The sequence below is a fragment of the Mastigoproctus giganteus genome, chromosome 1 (genome assembly GCF_048544385.1).
Source record: "Mastigoproctus giganteus isolate SK-2022 chromosome 1, ASM4854438v1, whole genome shotgun sequence".
Taxonomy (NCBI): Eukaryota; Metazoa; Arthropoda; class Arachnida; order Uropygi; family Thelyphonidae; genus Mastigoproctus; species Mastigoproctus giganteus.
In genome coordinates this window covers 93931350-93950058 of record NC_143575.1, presented here as the reverse complement: position 1 = coordinate 93950058, position 18709 = coordinate 93931350, and the positions used below count along the sequence as shown (strand labels likewise).

Genomic DNA, 18709 nt, shown 5'->3' with positions numbered 1-18709 from the left:
GGATTTGGCTGTCACAGACTGTTCGGACTACTCCGAAATTGGGTCCACTTGACTTGGGTGTCACCCGAATATCAGTTCCATCAGCGTTTTGGACTCCCAGGTAACAAGTACAGCTTGTCTGGCATATCTGAGAGAATGTTTGTGACAACCTCAAGTACCGCTTGATTATGTAAAATAGTTAAATATATTAATGGGTTGTACAAGCTTTCCATTAATTATAGTGGCTTCACCGTTCGTTACTCTTGGAAAGGTCTTTGCCTGTTCAAATCCCGACAACGATTGAAGAAATTTCTTTAAAGGAGTTTTACTTTCTTCAAGAAACTTAGGTTTTTCGTCTAGCTGTTGTTGTTTGGTTTTTAGGAGCATTAGCAACTAAGGCCATATTGCTCCGGGGATATGCGGTGGTCATTCTCTGACCTTTCCGCATCCTCCGTATTTGGTGGCTCACGGGCTCGAACCCCGGTCTAATCAAAAAGCGTGTGCTACGTATTGCTGCTCCTGCCCACCTGGCTACGGAGGCGCCTTTTCGTCTATCAAAACAGAAAATCGACAACACAGCATACGCAATTTACGAAGCAACATGGCCTTAGTTGCCGATGCTCAAACTCTACTACAACAACAATAACTTAGGACTGAGGTTAGCCAGTCTCGGGTAAAAGTGCAGAATTCCTCCTCCCGCCATTAGTTACACCAATTTTAGTATCACATACCGAAATGCGCAAATAGACCCAGTTAACTACGGTTCTGGAGGCATAATATATTTTCCACTTGGGAGTGTGGGAGAGGAAAGATTTGACAGTCGCACTAATTGGTCGTGACTCTTCACCGTTTCTCGAGGAAAGATCCGACTTCAGACTACTAAGACTAGATGGGTAGATAAGACAGGAATGGATTTATTAACGCTAATTATTTAATATATATACAGTTTTAAAGTTAACTTGTGTCGTATTTTTGGGAGTTCTCATTTAGATGTTTTGACCGCAGATATTTTTAAAAAAGGGGTACAAAATATACACATAGTATCCCCTTTACTTTTATACATCATACAGTCTTCGTTCTTATGAATCGCACAATCCTATGTCCTTCTGGGTGTAAAAAAGTAGGAAATTCTGATTAGTGGAACTTGGAAATCTAAAGTTCTAGCTTCCGCTGATCACACTGATAGATGCAATTCAGTCAAATTCATTATTAAATGACATCATCACCAGGTTTTTCTTTCCTCTAGGGATATCTGCGTCTGGAAAATTTCTTGCTGCATACCCATCGCTTGACGCCTCCCTCCCGCAGTATTCCTTTCTTTGCTTTCGTAATACCCTCCCCTCCTTTCATCTCCTCTGGAGTTGTTCTGCTTTCTTTCTTCCCCTTGGTTTTCATTCCCAACTTCTTCTGGGCCAGCCATCTTTCATTTGTCAATCTTCTTAGGGACCATACACAAATTATGTAATGTGATTTTTTTATCATTTTGAACACTCCCATTATATAACATTCACGTGGTCGTATCGTTCTCTCCTTGAGCTACATAACTTGTGAAGGACCTCTTACAATGTACATACCAGATCAAACTTTTTATTTAATTTCGGTAATTCACTGTTCCTTCAATTTCAATCACCATTAACCATCATTAAAGTTTGATTGCGAATTCTTAAAATACTACTTCAAGATGTCTCCTCTTTTGTGTGTAAATTATGTATGTTCATATGTCGGTTTGTACGTTTCGCAAATCGACGCAACAGAACTCCGCTCCTGTGCTTGATGATATCATGCATACACAGTAACTGCATTCTGTTTTATTATTAACACGCTGTTTCGTAAAATATTCCATTTCGATCCGTGGAGAGGGGACCAAACCACGCACTTTCGCCTGAGAGTAGATAACTGCAACCATGAATGAACACCCCTCTAAGAAATTCCTCCAGCTGGAGATGGGTTTCGAACCAAGGCCAATCTAGATGTTCGGTGGGCAATCGACGAACGCTACACAGGTCCCACGCGACTTAACTGCATTATGCTCGATTACCACTCAAAAGGACGATTCTTTCAAAACATTCCAGTTCCGAAACTGTATTGGGCAGATTATCCCTTAAGTACGTACGACATGTTTCAAACTTTTCTTTATTTATTTTTAATATGGAGGACATTCACAAATGAAATGCATCGCGTGTGGAAAGCACTTTTAGTAAGTAGAGGTCGCAATTACAACTGCACGATTTAAATTAATTGCTTCCAGGAAAACTAATATATAAACAGGCTGTCAGTAACCGAAAATGGATCTAAAAAAATAAGTTTGTTTTTTACCTTAACCTGATAAAGGAAGGTGCTGAAGGGACCATCTAGGCGTTCGATGATGGATGAGTGCCACATGATGTACTGTGAAAGTGATCTACTTCATGTTCTTCACCTGTCAGGAACCTTGTTTGACCATCGGATGACCGCCCCTCCCCACTGCCCATTAAAAGCGTATTACATATGATTATTAGGTCTTCTCTGATGTACTTAGTAAACATAGTTACTGTCCTTGTTTAGAATTTTTACCTTGCTTCTCGTACCTGCCTTACCACAGTTTGAGCGGAGGCTGTTTTTGTGCTAGAATTAAATGCTTTTACTAATAAACTGGGAATAGACTGAAGTAAGAGACAAAAACCACTTTTTTAGCCCTTCATTGGCTACGCATTGCTCAATAGCAAATTTAATCATTTGCAAGTTAGTTGTATTACTGCTTAAATACAAGTTATTAAAAGGATTAAGTCATTATGGTTAACAAAACAGGTTATCGTGTAACCGTGTGCGCATGTGTTGTAAGTTGATATCAAGAATAATTCTACAGCAACAGCAGTTTCACTTTTTTCCTATAATTGAATTCTTGATATTGATAACAGCAGAACTACCACCTCTGTTAAAAAAAAGAGCAACTTTTGGAAGACATTTAATCATCACAACCCTGGTGCATAAATAATGTACACCCTGTGAAACACGCTATGGTTTGCAATTCAATTTACGACTATGATAATTGAATAACTTATGCAAGTGTATTCTAATAGCTTGTTCTGCGAAGTGTCACATCCCTCTTCTCCATTAATGAGCGTGGTCTTTTCCACTGCTACATAAAACAAATGAAATCGAATGGATAAAAGTAGAAACTGTGTTCCACTACTATAAAAACTGACATATAGCAGCAATGACTCCCACGCGAGGGCGCTGTAAATGAGAGATAAGAAGTTTCCTCTTAACAGCGAATGAAAGCTGCTCTGTCCACAGTGGAGCAAAGTTTTCGATGGTGTACGGGGATACGTAGCGGTGCGTCAGTGGACGGAGGATCTCTTTCAGGACGACCCTCTGTACTCTGTATGTTGTGCACGCGGTTAAGAAGAAAAGAAGACTTTATTTGGATGAGTTTTTCACATTGATGCTTTACTGTCGGGTTTTATTGTCATCCTAAAGTGGATTTTCCGCAGTTAATCATTTAAGTGGTAATTGAATCTTTGAAGATGGAGGCAAATTTTGTTGAAGAGCAATTAAAGAAATTATCTAAGAAAACTTACAGAAATGAATGGCAAAGCTGTTGCATGTTTAAGTGCAAACCCATAGTCGTTTAGTTCTTATACAACAACAGTGAATACTGAACTTCCAAAGTCCATTTAAGTTTATTGAAGCTTTCTTTTATTGGTTGTAGATTCTTTGAAATTGTTAACGAGATTCAAGAGACTACTTTGGACGTGATTTTTTTAAGAACTCTGCCAAAGCGGAAAAATTTATTCGCAACATCTATTTCATTTTTAGCACATCCATGTTATTGTAATCTCCTCACCACAGAAATGGCTGAGAAATTCTTTCCCAGGAATGACTTATGGCCGCTTTTAAGACTTCCCACGGTGTCCCGGCTATCTTTCTCGTACTGGTGGCTGTTAGTCCTTTTGCTTTGGACTTACCAGACTGTCTCATTTAACGTCGACATACAGACCGCAATATTTCATCAGGGACCTGCGGGGAGCCTCTTCGGTTTCTCAGTTGCCCTGCACAGGGATCGGGATTACAGTTGGTGAGTTATTTATTGTTGTTTGCTTTGTAAAAATGCACAGATTGGCGGCGTCTAGTTAGAACATGCCTATTTCTGTAGAAGGCTTTACAATAATTTATGTTCCATATTTATTTCGAAATGATGGGTTCCACATGCATTTCTTCTAACTCGATTTTCGTTAATATGAAACTAATCTCTTCTTATATGGAACTCATAAGAAGAAACTTAATTGGAACTTAATTCCTTCTTATGGAACTTAATTTAATTAATGTTATTTAATATGGAATTTAAATTAACTTATAAATCAATTATTAATTACTGCGCGTGAACTTGAATTCAAGAGGTCCAGTTGGGTGTTAATTCTCATACATAAAATATGCTTATTGATTACATGTTCAGTTCAATTACGTTATCTACTAGTTCCTATGCCGTCCTCCCCACGCCTAGTGGAAAAGACCAGTGTTCGAACCCCATGGATAACGTGAAGAATTTTTATGGGCCTTTTTCACAACGTCGCTGAGTTAGTTGGTTATTGGCGAGGGTTGAATGGCTTTTCATCTCCCAGAAACTCAAATTTTTCGTCCAACAAACAGGAAAATCGACTACAGGACACCGCAATTTACAGATACTACGTACTGCGCAATATGGCCTAAGCACCTAAAACCCTACAACAACAACTATTTCGTATAAAGGTGAGAATAAAATTATCGCGCGTTGAGTCAATTACAAGCGATCATCTCTTGATCATCGTATATTATCTCTGATCATCTTAATTCCAGAAAAAAAAACAATGTGCTTTATAAATAAAAAATTAAATCTGACTATCTGGATCTTTATAATTTGATATACCGAGAATATTTATAAACACAGTAGCCTCACCAGGGTTTTTAGTTTAATTGGAACTTAACAATATCAGAACCATCCCTACAGGGATGCGGGCGAGATACACTATGACCCTCAGTCCGCTTCAGTTTGCACAAGCATTTTATATGTGATAATGTCGATGAATAAATAGATAGAATTATTTTGGTCAATCTTAAAAGAATTTTAAGTTGCTTATGATAAGATTGGAGGACCCCGTGGAGAGCACTAGTATAGCAACTATACATCTTATCAGCGAGAAGCGTATCAGACTCAGATCCTTACACCCCGATAATACGCCAATGAAAAAAAAAAAATGTAAATCATCTCGTGTGCCGAAAGTGGTATAAATTATATATGACTGTTTCTATCTTTAGCTACAACTTCTACTCCTCTTCTCCTCTGGTGAAGAAGATTATGGACACACCTGCTATGAAGCAGGAGATAATATCTATAAAAATCTTCTACATGAAGGAGGTAGAATTTCAGACTATCAGGAAAGTTAAAAATCGATGCAGAGATCTGCTACACGGTTCTTATGATGATCATGCACTAAAGGAGTCGCATAAAATCAAGTCTCAATATCGTTGGGTCGGAAAAGCTCCCGTCTTCTTACTGGTCACAAATTCATTGACCTAATCAAAACCAGGGTCAGTACTCTTCCTACGTTATCAAGAACATCTCATGACAGGACCGACAGTATAAATTGTAGGACAGAATGACAAGCAGTTGAGTCCCTGGCCCTAGTGGCCCAAAGGTGCCATCGCCCTGATGGCGCTAAGATAAAACGCCATGAGGCCATTGTTAATATTATAGCGAACCGCCCATCTCCTATCGTGAAGAGTTTTATACGAAACCCCAAACCATATTACGGATGGACTTAGGAAACCAGGCCTCACCCACAATGTAAACTACGCGAAGATGGGGGGAGCCCCTGGTGCCTTTTGACCCTAAACACACTTTACCATACTGCGGATGGACTTAGGAAATCAGGCCTAGTATGCTGCAAAGATGGTCAAGTGGTGGTGTCAGATGCGCGGATCGTTGGACAAGGATATGACTTAGATATATCGCACCAATTAAAGGCTAGTTATTATGATACTAACATCAAAAGTTTCAACTATTACTCTCCTTTAGAGGGATTTGGAGTTATTCCTCAGCTATTTATCTACGGACATTAAGACTAACGTCCTCTGATTTTAAAATCCCCACTGTCCTGGCTCTTCAGGGAATCTTCACTTGTTGGAGGATTCATTAACACATGACCTCAATGAAGTGAAGATATCACCATGCTGTTTGACTTGGCCACTTTTGTCGGTACCATAATCTATATGAGTATTCTCAGTAATTAAATATTGTAACCTAGGCAAAGATAAGGTGAAAATTGTCTTTAAACCTTGAAAGCAACGAAAGTTTACAAGTGAAACCCAAGTATAACTGGCTCCTACTATAAAGAAAATAATGTCTCAGTTTCCATAATGATTTCAGAACAATAAATTAACTTTAAAATTAATGATTTATTTTTATTTTCTTAAATAACTACTAATGAACTTTACAGTGGAGCAGTGTAGTGAAACAATGAATGAGTGTCCTAGTAATTCTGCAAATTCAGCAACAGGGAATTGGCAAAAAAGCTGTTTATCAAAGCTATTTTTATTTGGCCGGAAATAAAGAAATGAAAGAAAAATAAATATGCAATTGTAACTTCGATCAGGTAAAACATCCTCAATGAGCTTGCCTTCCAATTCTTATTTTCTAACTTATGATAGTGGTTTAAGTCTCCTACGCAATATTCAAGCCAGAGAGCTGACATGTCAGGTCATCCCAATGCCTCCTATTTACTCATAATCTGTACATTCATTAATACACTAACTGTTTCACTCTCAGCACTAAAATCACTTACTCTTCTTATCTCAAGCTGTCACACATAAATAAAATAAACCTTGAGAAATCCTGTTTGCTGTGTGACTACACAGTAAACAGGAACGTTGCACTCTAGAATGAAAACTAATGCTAATGCAACAAAAATAATTACAAGATTGGAATAACTGCATGATTACTCAGCGAAAAAAATATCTCAGGAAAAATTTTCTATCATTACTTAATTAAATATAATTATGATAACATTGACCACTGACATAAAATAGAAAATAGGACAGCAAAGAAAGAAGTCGCCAATGTTCTAATTTAAAAATTAGACATGGAAGAGAAATGGAACTTCGGATAGTTATAGACAACCATGGACAAATTAGGGGGAAATAACCAGCTTTCCTTCTTTTCTGAAGTGACTGTACAGACCCATAAATGGCCAATCACACAGACAGATAGACAGCACAAAGCCAATGAGACACTTATTTCTTATGCAAATTTGTATGAAATCCACAAAAAAAAATTATGGCTTTGTATGATGGAGTAATGACAGAAAAAAATGTTAGTAAGTAGTGCGATTATTTAAGGAAGGCAGAAACTACCTGCAAGATGAAGAATTGCGTAGTCGCCCACGAATATCAGTCTTTGATGTTAATGTTGCTAAAGTTGAACGCACCATTAGCCACGATTATCGTGTAGCTACAAAAAGACAGCCAAATTCTTGATGCTTCTTATGGTACAGCTTGGGATATCTTCCACCAGGAAATAAGTTTCAGTAAAGTGTCAAGCAAGTCGATTCCAAGAATGTTAACAAATGAAGGGAAAAAAATCTGCAAATGGGGTGTTCCTTGGGGAACCTTCAGTTATGGCCTCCGAAGAGAACTTTCTGAACCATATTGTTATTGAAGATACACCCCATCTGGAATCAGAATCAATTCATGATGCGCAAGCATCCCAAATCCCCAGTTAAAAAATATTCAAAACAAAAGAGCAAGAAAACGTTCTCTTCACTGGTCTCTCAGAAATCGATCAAGCGAATTTTTGCTCGCCTCATTTTTGTTCATTGTGTAATAACACACTTATTCCAATCTCGTTATTATTTTAGTCCTAATAAAACCACCAGGTGTTATATAAATATGAATATTTTGGAAACTTATAACCCTTCTCCGAGAACGGTGAAAAAGGAATTCCACAGATTCCATAAAAGTTTCGAGTATATACTTTTTTCTCTACTTATGAGGTAGCTAGATCCAATTAGTTACTCATGCTGTCTACAAAACCCGATTTTTGTGAGGATTTGTATATTCCAAAAACCTTCTCTCCTGGTTGGCACTGAACGAAGCAATAAACAGAAGCCTGCGTGTTTAGTATTTCAGCCCCGAGTTTTCCTGGTGTCAAGTTTCTTCGGGGCGTGGAGTAAATTCTTAAGAATTCTTCCACTCCTTTAAAATAAGCAGACAAAATTCTACTAAAGTTTCCAACTGTTAATTTTTTATCTAAATCTATGGTTATTAACTTTCTTTTCTTTTTTATTAAATTCGTTTGACAGTAATCGCCGAAGTGTTGACAGATTTTGTATGAGTGGTGCGAGAGTGCAATTATTTTATGTTTATTTATTAGCCGAGTGAGATTGAGAAAAGAAAAATGTTTCACTTTTCTCCTTTACTGATACTTTTATACTTAAAAGGTCTTAATTTAATATTGTTCTCGTAATTGTCTATTTATATCAAATTTTAATCAATTAGAATAAGGTTTAAAATATTAAACTTTCTCTGTCTTTGAATATATCGAACTACTCATTAACAACATAGAATAAAAATTCAAATATTGATTTCTGGGACAATCATACTGCAGTTACAGTTCGATTTCGATGACGCGAGCAGTCCCACTTCCCACATTAAAGTCCGAAATTTTTTCCCATCCACATTGAATTGTTCCATGTACGATTTTCGCTGTTCAAGTACACGAATTACTTTCTCTAGCAAATGTTCGTGGAGTAAATATTATGGATCGATTACGAAACTACGAAAGGTGTGTGGAAATTAGAGTAGACAAGGGAGCGAAAACCTTAATGCAATCAATAGAAAGTAATTTCCGTTCCATACAGCACAGCAACGATATTTGCATTAATATCTAACAAACAGCCCTACATGCAACAACCTCATGTGAAGACAATTATTGAAATATGAATAAACATTATATAAGGAGAGATAATGAATACCACTCGTTATTGGATTACACTGAGCGAATTACAGCCTGAGAGGTTCTGGTATCCAAATAACAGTCATAAATAAAATAACTTCTGTATAAATATAACTCAACTCAAGGTGAGATGAGTTATAAAGAAGTCTTTATTTCATTTACGCATTACACTGAATAAACTGAGATCAATTCATTGAAAAAGACCAGCGGAGGCAGAAAATGTGCAATTTTGCTCCATAGTAATGCAATGCTATACAAAGCCATGCATATGCAATAGTGATTCAGCAATTTGGGTGGAAAGTTCTGGTACTTCTACTACATAGTGCATATCTTTTTATTTCGACAAGCATCTCTTTGGTAACAACGTCTGTTGTAAAAAGAAATTTGCAACTGATGAAGATGCTGCAGGAAACGATGGCGTAGCTGCAGTCTTCTGATTTCTTCACGCCGGATATCCAAACACTCGTCCCCAGTTGGATAAGTAGTAAGTCTAGTGGATGCTACTTTATCCATTAACTAGATGAATCAATATAACCACCGTTTTTACCTTGCTTTCCAAACCCTTCCCCAATTTCAATCTTCCATGTTGTTTTTTTCTTTTGTAATACTGGCTCGACAGGAGGAATTTGTAAAGGGCTTTTATTACATACTTTGGCCGAGTTAATTGGTCTCAAACGTAGGTTGGTGATTTTTCTTTCGAAGAGTGGTTTTTTACTGAATAAAATGTAAAAATCGAAAACAGTCAATTAGAAGACATTATTACTAACACCTTATGGCCTTAGTTTTCCTGATACAAATTACAAAAACAAAAAGGAACCAAGGCAAACTATTAGTAAAAAAAAACTAATTTTTCTCCACGTACTCAGCGATGCCACAAGGGCTCTGAGAGATTACTTCGATCGCGCCCAATAGCTCTGCATCCCAAAGGTTCCCAACCTTTGACGTCAAAAAGAGGTCCTAATACTAGAAAAGGCGGGGAACCACTGGCATAAATATAATAAAAATGAGACCTTATTAAATCAGAGTATCGTAAGTTAAGATACGGTTCAATTCCTTAAAAGCAAGTTAAAGATAAACAACTTCTTCCAGCTGCCATCTGCAATTTTTGCCGGATGCAGTACCAGAATAAAGAACTGGTTCTCCAGCAATGTCAATACAACTCTTTAACCTCGATCCAGGTATACTAAAAATATCAAGATGATTAGGAAATATAAAAATTATGAATAAAACAGAAATTGTAGTCACAAACAGAAAAATAGCACCATATTTTTTTCATGCCTTATCTGCCGAAGTTCACAAGCAATGAGCCACAGAACTCATAGAAAGCACATTAAGGATTAACATAAATATACGTATGAAAGGATAATTACTTATGAATTAGCTTAGTAATAACTTAACAGACACGTTGCAGTCCCTATTCTGGTACTAAATAGTCCACAATTAACGTATGAATTTTAATTTTTAATATTTACTTTAATGCTCAATGGATATATTTAACATTAAGTAACGTAGCAGAATTAATATTTAATTCTGTAACGTTTCTCAGTTAGCTGAAAATTATGCAACCGACAGTAAGTATTCAATATGATATTTATCGTGATTTTAAACATTTTATTTAATTTCAATATTCTTCTATGTCATTTTTATTTGTTTATTTATTTACCGATTACATGCGGACCCAATTAACATGTGTAAGATTATATAATAATAATTATATAATATTTTCATCCTCAGAAACATCTGTGCACTACTTCACTTTGCCTTCCTTTATGATGAAGGTTCTGTTGGGTATCTTCCTCCAGAAAACACCAGTTTCATGGACAGTGAAGGCTAGTTTATTATAATCTTTATTAAATTAAACATTATAATGAACATTATCATAAAGTACATTATTTAGTACATAAGACAAAGAACAATTAGGACCGTATCTTAGCCTCTCAATAATTTGCGCTACATTTGTCTACTTTTGTTTTGTTTGAGAGCCTCTCACTTGGAGTAGTTCTGGTAAACTGACTCTGCCGAGCGATTGGAAGTTATATGCATGCCGTGTGAGACAGGCAACAACTTACGACTGATAAGAACATGGTGTTAAACAGTGATCAATAGATATGGGAAACGACAGATTAGGAAGTCGATAGATATCGAGGGCTCACTGTAATTTGTCTCTCGATATATATCTCTGGGCCACCAAGGATTATACTGACCAGGTGGTGCTGGATACTGAAGCATCCAGCACCACCTGGTCAGTATAATCCTTGGTGGCCCAGAGATATATCACTTTCATGATGCTTCGAATTTATTTATTTTTTTAAGTTAAACACTTCGTTTTGTTTTAGTATTGCTTTTAAATGGCACGATCGTAATCTAGTGGTCAATGCATGAAAACAGAGTAATACACTGTATTCGAATCCAAGCGAGGCCACAATATACGATAGTCTATTTTACAAACTCCTCCGACCCTATTTGGCCATGGACAGAAGGAAGGACATCCTACTTAGATGGACAGAAGGAAGTCCAGCACAAACCTACAGTAGACGACCCTGTCCCACGTGTCAGGGACAGAAATCAGGACGCTACTTTCCAAGTGATCGCAGCTTCCTTGTTACTTGTAACACTACACAAGGTACAGAATCAGCACAAAACGCATAGCTGACCATGCGGAGCTAGCTAACTTCGCAGAGACACATCGGCAAGTTATAAGAGAATTCTTAAGTATCGTCCAACCAGAGTACACATATACACGACCCCAAACGTACATAAGACCCTGAAGCATAAACAGAAAAGTTCAACAAAAATTTGTTCAAAAGAACTATCTAGCAATCAAATGCACTTGTAAAGTCAAAGTACCCCGGGAAGTCCTTAAAAATTTGATCAAAAGAATTGCCTGATCACTACTTAGCATTAACAGCCGAAGGGGTTAAAAAATGTGTCTAAACATAGCCTTAACGTTTCCCTGGATGAATAAGGAGGAATGCAAAAATCGGTTATCTCCAGTGAGGTCCAAGGAGATCCTAAACAGAGAGAGATAACCTCTTCAAATTACATATTAAATTAAGTCAAGGATACATAAACAGAAACCCCCAATTGTGATAAAAAAAATAATTTATATTATTGATATCACGCGAGTAATATTTTTCAGTTATCAAGGTTATCTCTGCTAAACCACCATGTTTTTATTTAGCAACTGCGCTGATTAAGCTAATGCAGTGTAACCAATCAGCAACGCAAGATCATCGGCTGAAGCCTCATAAAAAGCGAAACACGATGTTTTCTTGGCGCTCGTATTTATTTTTCCAATCGGCATTTCTGTAATTAAAAAAGCTACTTTTCTGACTGATGTTTGCAGTTTCTGCACTTATAAGTTACATGACTAGCAATTGCTTCATGCATTTTCTTAACGCGTGCCCAATTTCTGCATTTTGGTAGTCCACTCTGCTATGCAGACATTAACTGATTAACTATAAAAGGCACTCATTTTCTAAATTCTAATTGTAAGCTGTTAAGAGTTCGGCGATTTCAGTAATTATAAACTAATAAGAAAAATTCAGTACAGGTCAGAGAGACAAGATAAAAGTAAATTAAACTGCAGCCATTATCAATCCACTGTAGGATAGAAGCCTCCTCAGCAATTTATGTTGAGCAAGATCCTCAACAATTTATGAGGAGGAAAATGGATCATAACCTGCCACGCTGGTCCAGTGCGGGTTGCAGCTCGACCGTATTTAGCAGTCATGGGCTTGAAACCCGGTCTACTCAAAGAGCATGTGCTACTGCACCCACGCTCTTGGCCATTCGGGCTACGGAGGCAGAATAGAGAGATGTATTTAATATAAATTTATATGACAATCGATGATCCTCGCTGCCTTTGCGGCGAGGATGCAAACGAAGACTGGTATCACCTGTTTCTCTGCTTCCCAGCTCTACGAGGATTTGTGAGGATTGCTTGTGAGGAAGTGAGCAACTGATCAGTGACGAAGACCAGTACCACTCCTCCCATGATATGTTCACCAGAAGATTACTGGTACAACGTCCTGGAACTAATGCACAGTGATTGACACCGCCTTTTCAGATCTTCACCTAGCTTGTGACCACTTCCACCTACTGGACTTGACACTAACATCGCTTGAATTGCTAACCCTGATAATTCTACATTGACTCCAGGGTAGGATTTGAAAATCCTAAACCTACAGTAGGGCCATCTGGTGATATCGCGTTTCTCTTGTAGTTGTCTTTCCCACCCTCTCGAGGAACCCTTCTCGCCCTTTCGGCTAGGTGGGAGAAACCCCATTGAACCTTCGGAGGACGTCTTCCCTTACATCCTCCGTTGCTCTATCTATACCCTTCTTTCATTCTCTTCAGTACATCCCGTATCCCCTTGTACTCCATTTTTTTTTACTTAGCCTCTGTCTAGAAGGCACGGGCGACGGAAGACTATCTGGTAGGGACCCACCAAGGACCCTGCGGCCAAAAGCCAGAACACACAACAGAACCCAACACAATACTTTATGGCTTTCAGGGTGATACTGTTTGCCTCCACAGAGTTCATGTGGTGCAAATGTGGGAATCCACCGGGGAATCCACCGGAACCGCCTTTCCCCTAACACTCTACACTATTTAAAACAATTAAGTGCATATTTAATTAAAGCAGATTTCTGAATCACACAGAAACTTGTTTTACATGCAGTATGCCAAATACTGTATTACCAACCTAATCTAATATTCTTCTTCTTCTTGGCATGTAATACGTTTTTGGCAAGAAACTCTACGCGAATGTACTGAAACAGATATATCCAATAAATTAACTAATTTATATCATATTTAAGGAAAAAAATTGTTTAAATTCGCAGGCAACCATTCATCACGAATTTTAACAACTTTACGTATCTTTACCGGAGCAAAACACGACATACATTTACAATGGGCAGCCCATGCTGGTATCATGCGAAATCAAACGTGACCTGTGAGTACCTTAGAATAAGGCGAATAAAACACGGACACAGGTTTTAGAAACTAGCCTATAAAAACTATATTCTACCAAATCAAACTTGGACACAGTTTTTGCTGGTCCATAAATCTAAAAACTGTTGGAAGCAACTTGTCCATTATATCGCTATACAACAAGGAAACATATCTCTCCCTGGCTCTACCAGAAATAACACTGGATGATAAAAACATCTTGGCACTGATTTTTGCGTAATTTATAAATAATAACTTGATAAATATCTCAAATAGAGCTTATTTAACGGTTATTGACATTAACGGTTACTGTGCTTTTTATATAATACATAGGAGAAGGAAACTATTTGGACTACTTGTTCAATAATCCATCCCTTACAAACCGTGAGAACTTATTTAAGAAGAATCCTATTTCCCCTTTCAACACTTACTAGTCTATTGTTTATTCGAAGTTTCTTTTTGCGTTCAGCCAGTTTATAAAGGCAAAAATGCACGCTGTCTGCCTGTCAACGATGCAAACACAGCCAGTTAAGATGGAAATTGCCATTTTTTACACCGCATTTCTGTCCCACGCGTCGTTCTATGAGAGAGGTGAAAAAATTAGACCCATATGCAATTTTCCCATCAGATGATGCTGTTCAACAACACTAAACACAATAGTGGTGGGTGTGCGTTTCCATGGCAGTCAACGATTAACAAAGCCCGAGATCCGGCGCAATACCCTCTGTACTCCTGTGGTGATTGGGGACTCCATAGTCCTAAGTTACTTCTGTCTCCCTGTAAATCCTCTCTCTCTCTCTGTTAACAACTAGCATCTGGCACACTTCCAAGCCTAAGCACGTGACACGAAACATCATCAAACTGGCGACAGCCTCGGCAAATTAAAACTAATGCTCTGATCCGCACATTCGTTCGGCACATGGTTACCACATGCAAACCATATACAATTTGAGGACAAAGACCGAATTTACCCATTACCAGACACGCTGGGATAACTGGGACCCTTTCAACGAGACTGAAGAAATTGTCTTAATTAAAATGAGCTGAACGCTTTCGTGATAACTCTGCTTGCTACGTGACTGAATCTCAGTCATCTCAAAGGCTGCCGAAGTTGCTGGTGGCTAAAATAATCATGCATTTCGCGAGAAGATATTTTAGTATTACGTCCAAAGCACGAAAATTTAATTTTGCACACAAAGCCGCTTAGTCAATTCAACAGCATTTTACAGCTGGCGGAGCTTTTCATGTGCATATAACTTATGGACGGGCATAAAGAACTCCGCAGCTACTCCCAGAATAATTAACTTTGAAGTTTAGAAGCAATCCTATAACATGGTCATAACGTACCTTAAAGGGAACTGCTATTTAAAAACTTGAATAAATAACTGTTTTTCTTTTTCTATTGAAAGACACGTGCGAGTTTGTATTCAGTCCAAATCGGTTTACTTTAACACATTTGACTGTGGTCTTTTTTGTGATAAAGGAAATAAAACTTGAACCATTTTTAATGAATCCTATTCTTGCATTACGCAATGGTTTTCATGTTTGAGATTTTTCATACAAAATGGAAAAATATAATCACGTATTTTCCAGTCATCAAACGTCAGATATGAGAAGCCACTTTTTTTCCGTTTTTTTTTATGAAAACCTCAAACATACATTTTCTAATTATGTCTAAATATTCGGGGATTTCAATTAATACAATAGCTTATTAATCTGATTACGCAATCAGATACACTTTTGTATTAAGAATTCAAGATAATGTGATTGTTTAATCATTCAATAAGGGATTATTGAATGATTAAACATCCTTTGATTTGCCAATATCAAAGGAAGATCGAGATTAATGTACGATATTCTGGAGCCTATTTAGGGAACCATGATGGATTACCCAAAGAACATAGCGGAATAATTTGCGCTCGCTTTCTAATGAATAGGCAAATATTATACGATCCGGTATCAGATAACTTCAAAGTTTGGTGGTAAAACCAAATTAATGCGTGAGAATTCTTACCTCATTCTCAAATTACATGCAAACAAAAGTTCGGTTGATTTAAGAGTTATTGTACTCCTGTCTGTTGTACAATATAGTATCAGCATTACTAGAATGAGTCACAGAATAGAGCGAATCCACCAAACCTCACTTCTAATTATTTTTAAATAACCTCATTTATATTTCGAACTACCGAATGGAGTTTTATATTTTTAGAACTAAATGGTGTACTTTTATTTAATTTATTAAGCGCCTGTTAAGAGACCTCCTTGACAGTCCAGTGGGTTCATCACTTATCACTAGCGCCGCTTGATCTTAGTACCCTTTCGCATTAAACCTCCATAACAACAGCAGCGACTACTTGTCACTCGTCTGAAGAGGTCTGGCTTCGAATTCCATCGGTGGCTGGCGTAACTGTTAAAAGTCGTTTCAATTGAGATTGTAGTTGGTTAATAGTAGAGAGAAGTTTTTCTCGTGAGTTTTTCAAGCTTTTTAAGCCGGTACAACACGTAAATCGTGAACATACGCACACACAATAAAGAGCATAGAAATTGGGACACCAATGTGATTTTTAAATTGTAGCACTGTGACCAAGGTATTCGATGCGTCAACCCCTCCTCCCAAGTTTAAACATATTTCAGCAGAATCAGACAGAATATTTCAATGGACTCATCTTAGGAGTATGATTTTATATCATTGCACGTTCCTGCAACTTAAGCGAGTTGTTCGTATGAATATAAAAGAACAAAACGGACAAAGTGAAGAGTTCTGAGAGATGTCTTGATTCATATGTATGGGGTGTTTCATTAAAAAAGCACCGGGGTTTGTCTAGCTTAATTTTAGGTTTAAGTGTTTCTCATTAAAACCTTTTTTGTCGTATTTGGGCTGAAATTTATGAATTTCAGGTTGACGTTGGACAAAAGTATTGCCGATTAAGTTTTACTATTTCTAAATTTAAGTTTTGTCTAATAAACTGCTTTTTTCCCAGTGAGAAAGTTGTTCCTAGCTTCGGTTTAGTGGAAAAACATCTTTCATTCTCTTCAGTACGCATGCTTAGAAGCCCAGCTGTACAATTGCAGTTGTGCCGCGCATCTCCTCATACTATAACCGTTGTATTATTATTAATCTTTTTTTTGGATAAAATTATTTAACTTTCGTTTCAGAAGTACACTGATATCGTTTTTAGACCAAACCCAGGACGGGGAACGACTTTCCCATTAAGGAAAAAAAAAAAAAACAGTTGATTACGCGAAATTTAAATCTCAAAATCTAAACGGTAATACTTAATCCAATTTTAACACCAAATTCAAAAGTTTCAGCCCAAATACGACAAAAGTAACTAAATAGAAAATGGTGCTTTTTAAAAGGTCATTTTTCTAGATTATGGCAAGCCAATTCTACTGGCAACCCAAGAAAAAAAAAAAGCCGTGACCCCAACAAATAATACTAAAAATATTCTCATTCTACCACAAAAACTTTATAACATTGAAAATCACATTAGTATAAAAGAAAGCATTGTATGTGGCATATTTCTTTTCCTTTGTTTGTTTCTTTTTTTTAAGATCCCGGCTTGGCCCAGTACCATAAAACGCATTTACTTCTTTCCTTTTTTTACCTTCATTTTCTTTCGAGAGAAGAGGAAGACGATGAATGAAGGAATGATCAGTATGTCAGGTAGCACCCAGATCCCAAGATAAACAATGTGTTACTTATACCATGACATTGTTTATAAATTCCTGTCGAAAACCTGGTCTTCTTCGTCTGACGGGAAGTAATTATTTGATGGGGGTCGTCGACCTTTCAGAAACACCACTAAGATACTAAAATAAATATGCAGAAGAGTATTTAGGAAGCTCATGTGCACACGTGCCAGCATGACCTATCTTTCATTCCCTCTTCTTCTCCCTCCAGCCTTCAGTTTTAATCCTGGTTAGCGTCGTACGTTTCCAAGAGTTAACAAACTCGTTTTCCACCACATGTTTACCCTTGGTGAAGTGAAAGGCTGTCATCTACTAATTAGCTAAGAAACTGAGCGTTATTTCGTCCCCTTCTTTACCCCGGCCTCGCATCAGCATCCCTTGCACCGGTCTAATGAATACACTACACGCTGACATGAAATTGTAAGAATAGGAGAGTTCTGGGTTTGCATTAAAGCGTGGTCCTGTATAATAACAAAGAGGTTGCTCTGTTAGTGACCTGTGGTAGGTGGAATTTTAATAAACTCTGGTAAACATCTGTGGTTAATAGAAATAAATAACGGGTGCAATTTGAAATGCTATTTTGAGTGTGTGGTGGTAAAGAAAGAAGCTTCCTTTATGTAGGAAGCCTTTCTTTCAGACCAGGCTCTTAAAAATACCGTTATAGCACAATTATTTGAATAACACTGAGTCGGCCTCAAATTTTGCACTGCAAAATTTGGTTGGGGGAGTTTACAAAAAGACTACACTAACAGCCTTCATGGATAGCACAGCTGGTATATTCACCATTCTTCTCACACCGAGTTAAAAAGATCTCAGTTCGAATCCCATCAATGAGGAGAGGAATTTATGGATCTTTTTAACAACGAGGTTGAGTTAGTCGGTTTCAAGCAATGGTAGAATAGTTTTCTCTTGGGTTTTTGGTCCAGCAGCAAATCGACAAGGATATATTTTTAGTAACATCCTTCATTTGATTTTACAAACAGAAAGAAACAGTGCGATGCAATAACTTTCCATCAGAATTTATGTATTTGACATCAAACAAGAGTGAACGCACACAGAATTGCTTCATAAATAGGAAACTTTAATACACGTATACCAGCCCAATATTTCTCA

The 18709-nt window shown here is 37.4% G+C and overlaps 1 protein-coding gene across 1 annotated transcript in view; it reads left to right on the top strand.

Moving 5' to 3' along the window:
• The first annotated feature begins 3620 nt into the window (after nucleotides 1–3620).
• Nucleotides 3621–18709, top strand: part of LOC150090997 (integrin alpha-PS2-like) — a 366306-nt gene continuing 351217 nt past the window's right edge. Inside the window, exon 1 of the mRNA XM_090381009.1 lies at nucleotides 3621–4036. Coding sequence (XP_090237135.1) covers nucleotides 3813–4036 — 224 coding nt within the window. The 5' untranslated portion in view covers nucleotides 3621–3812. The remainder of the gene's footprint in view (nucleotides 4037–18709) is intronic.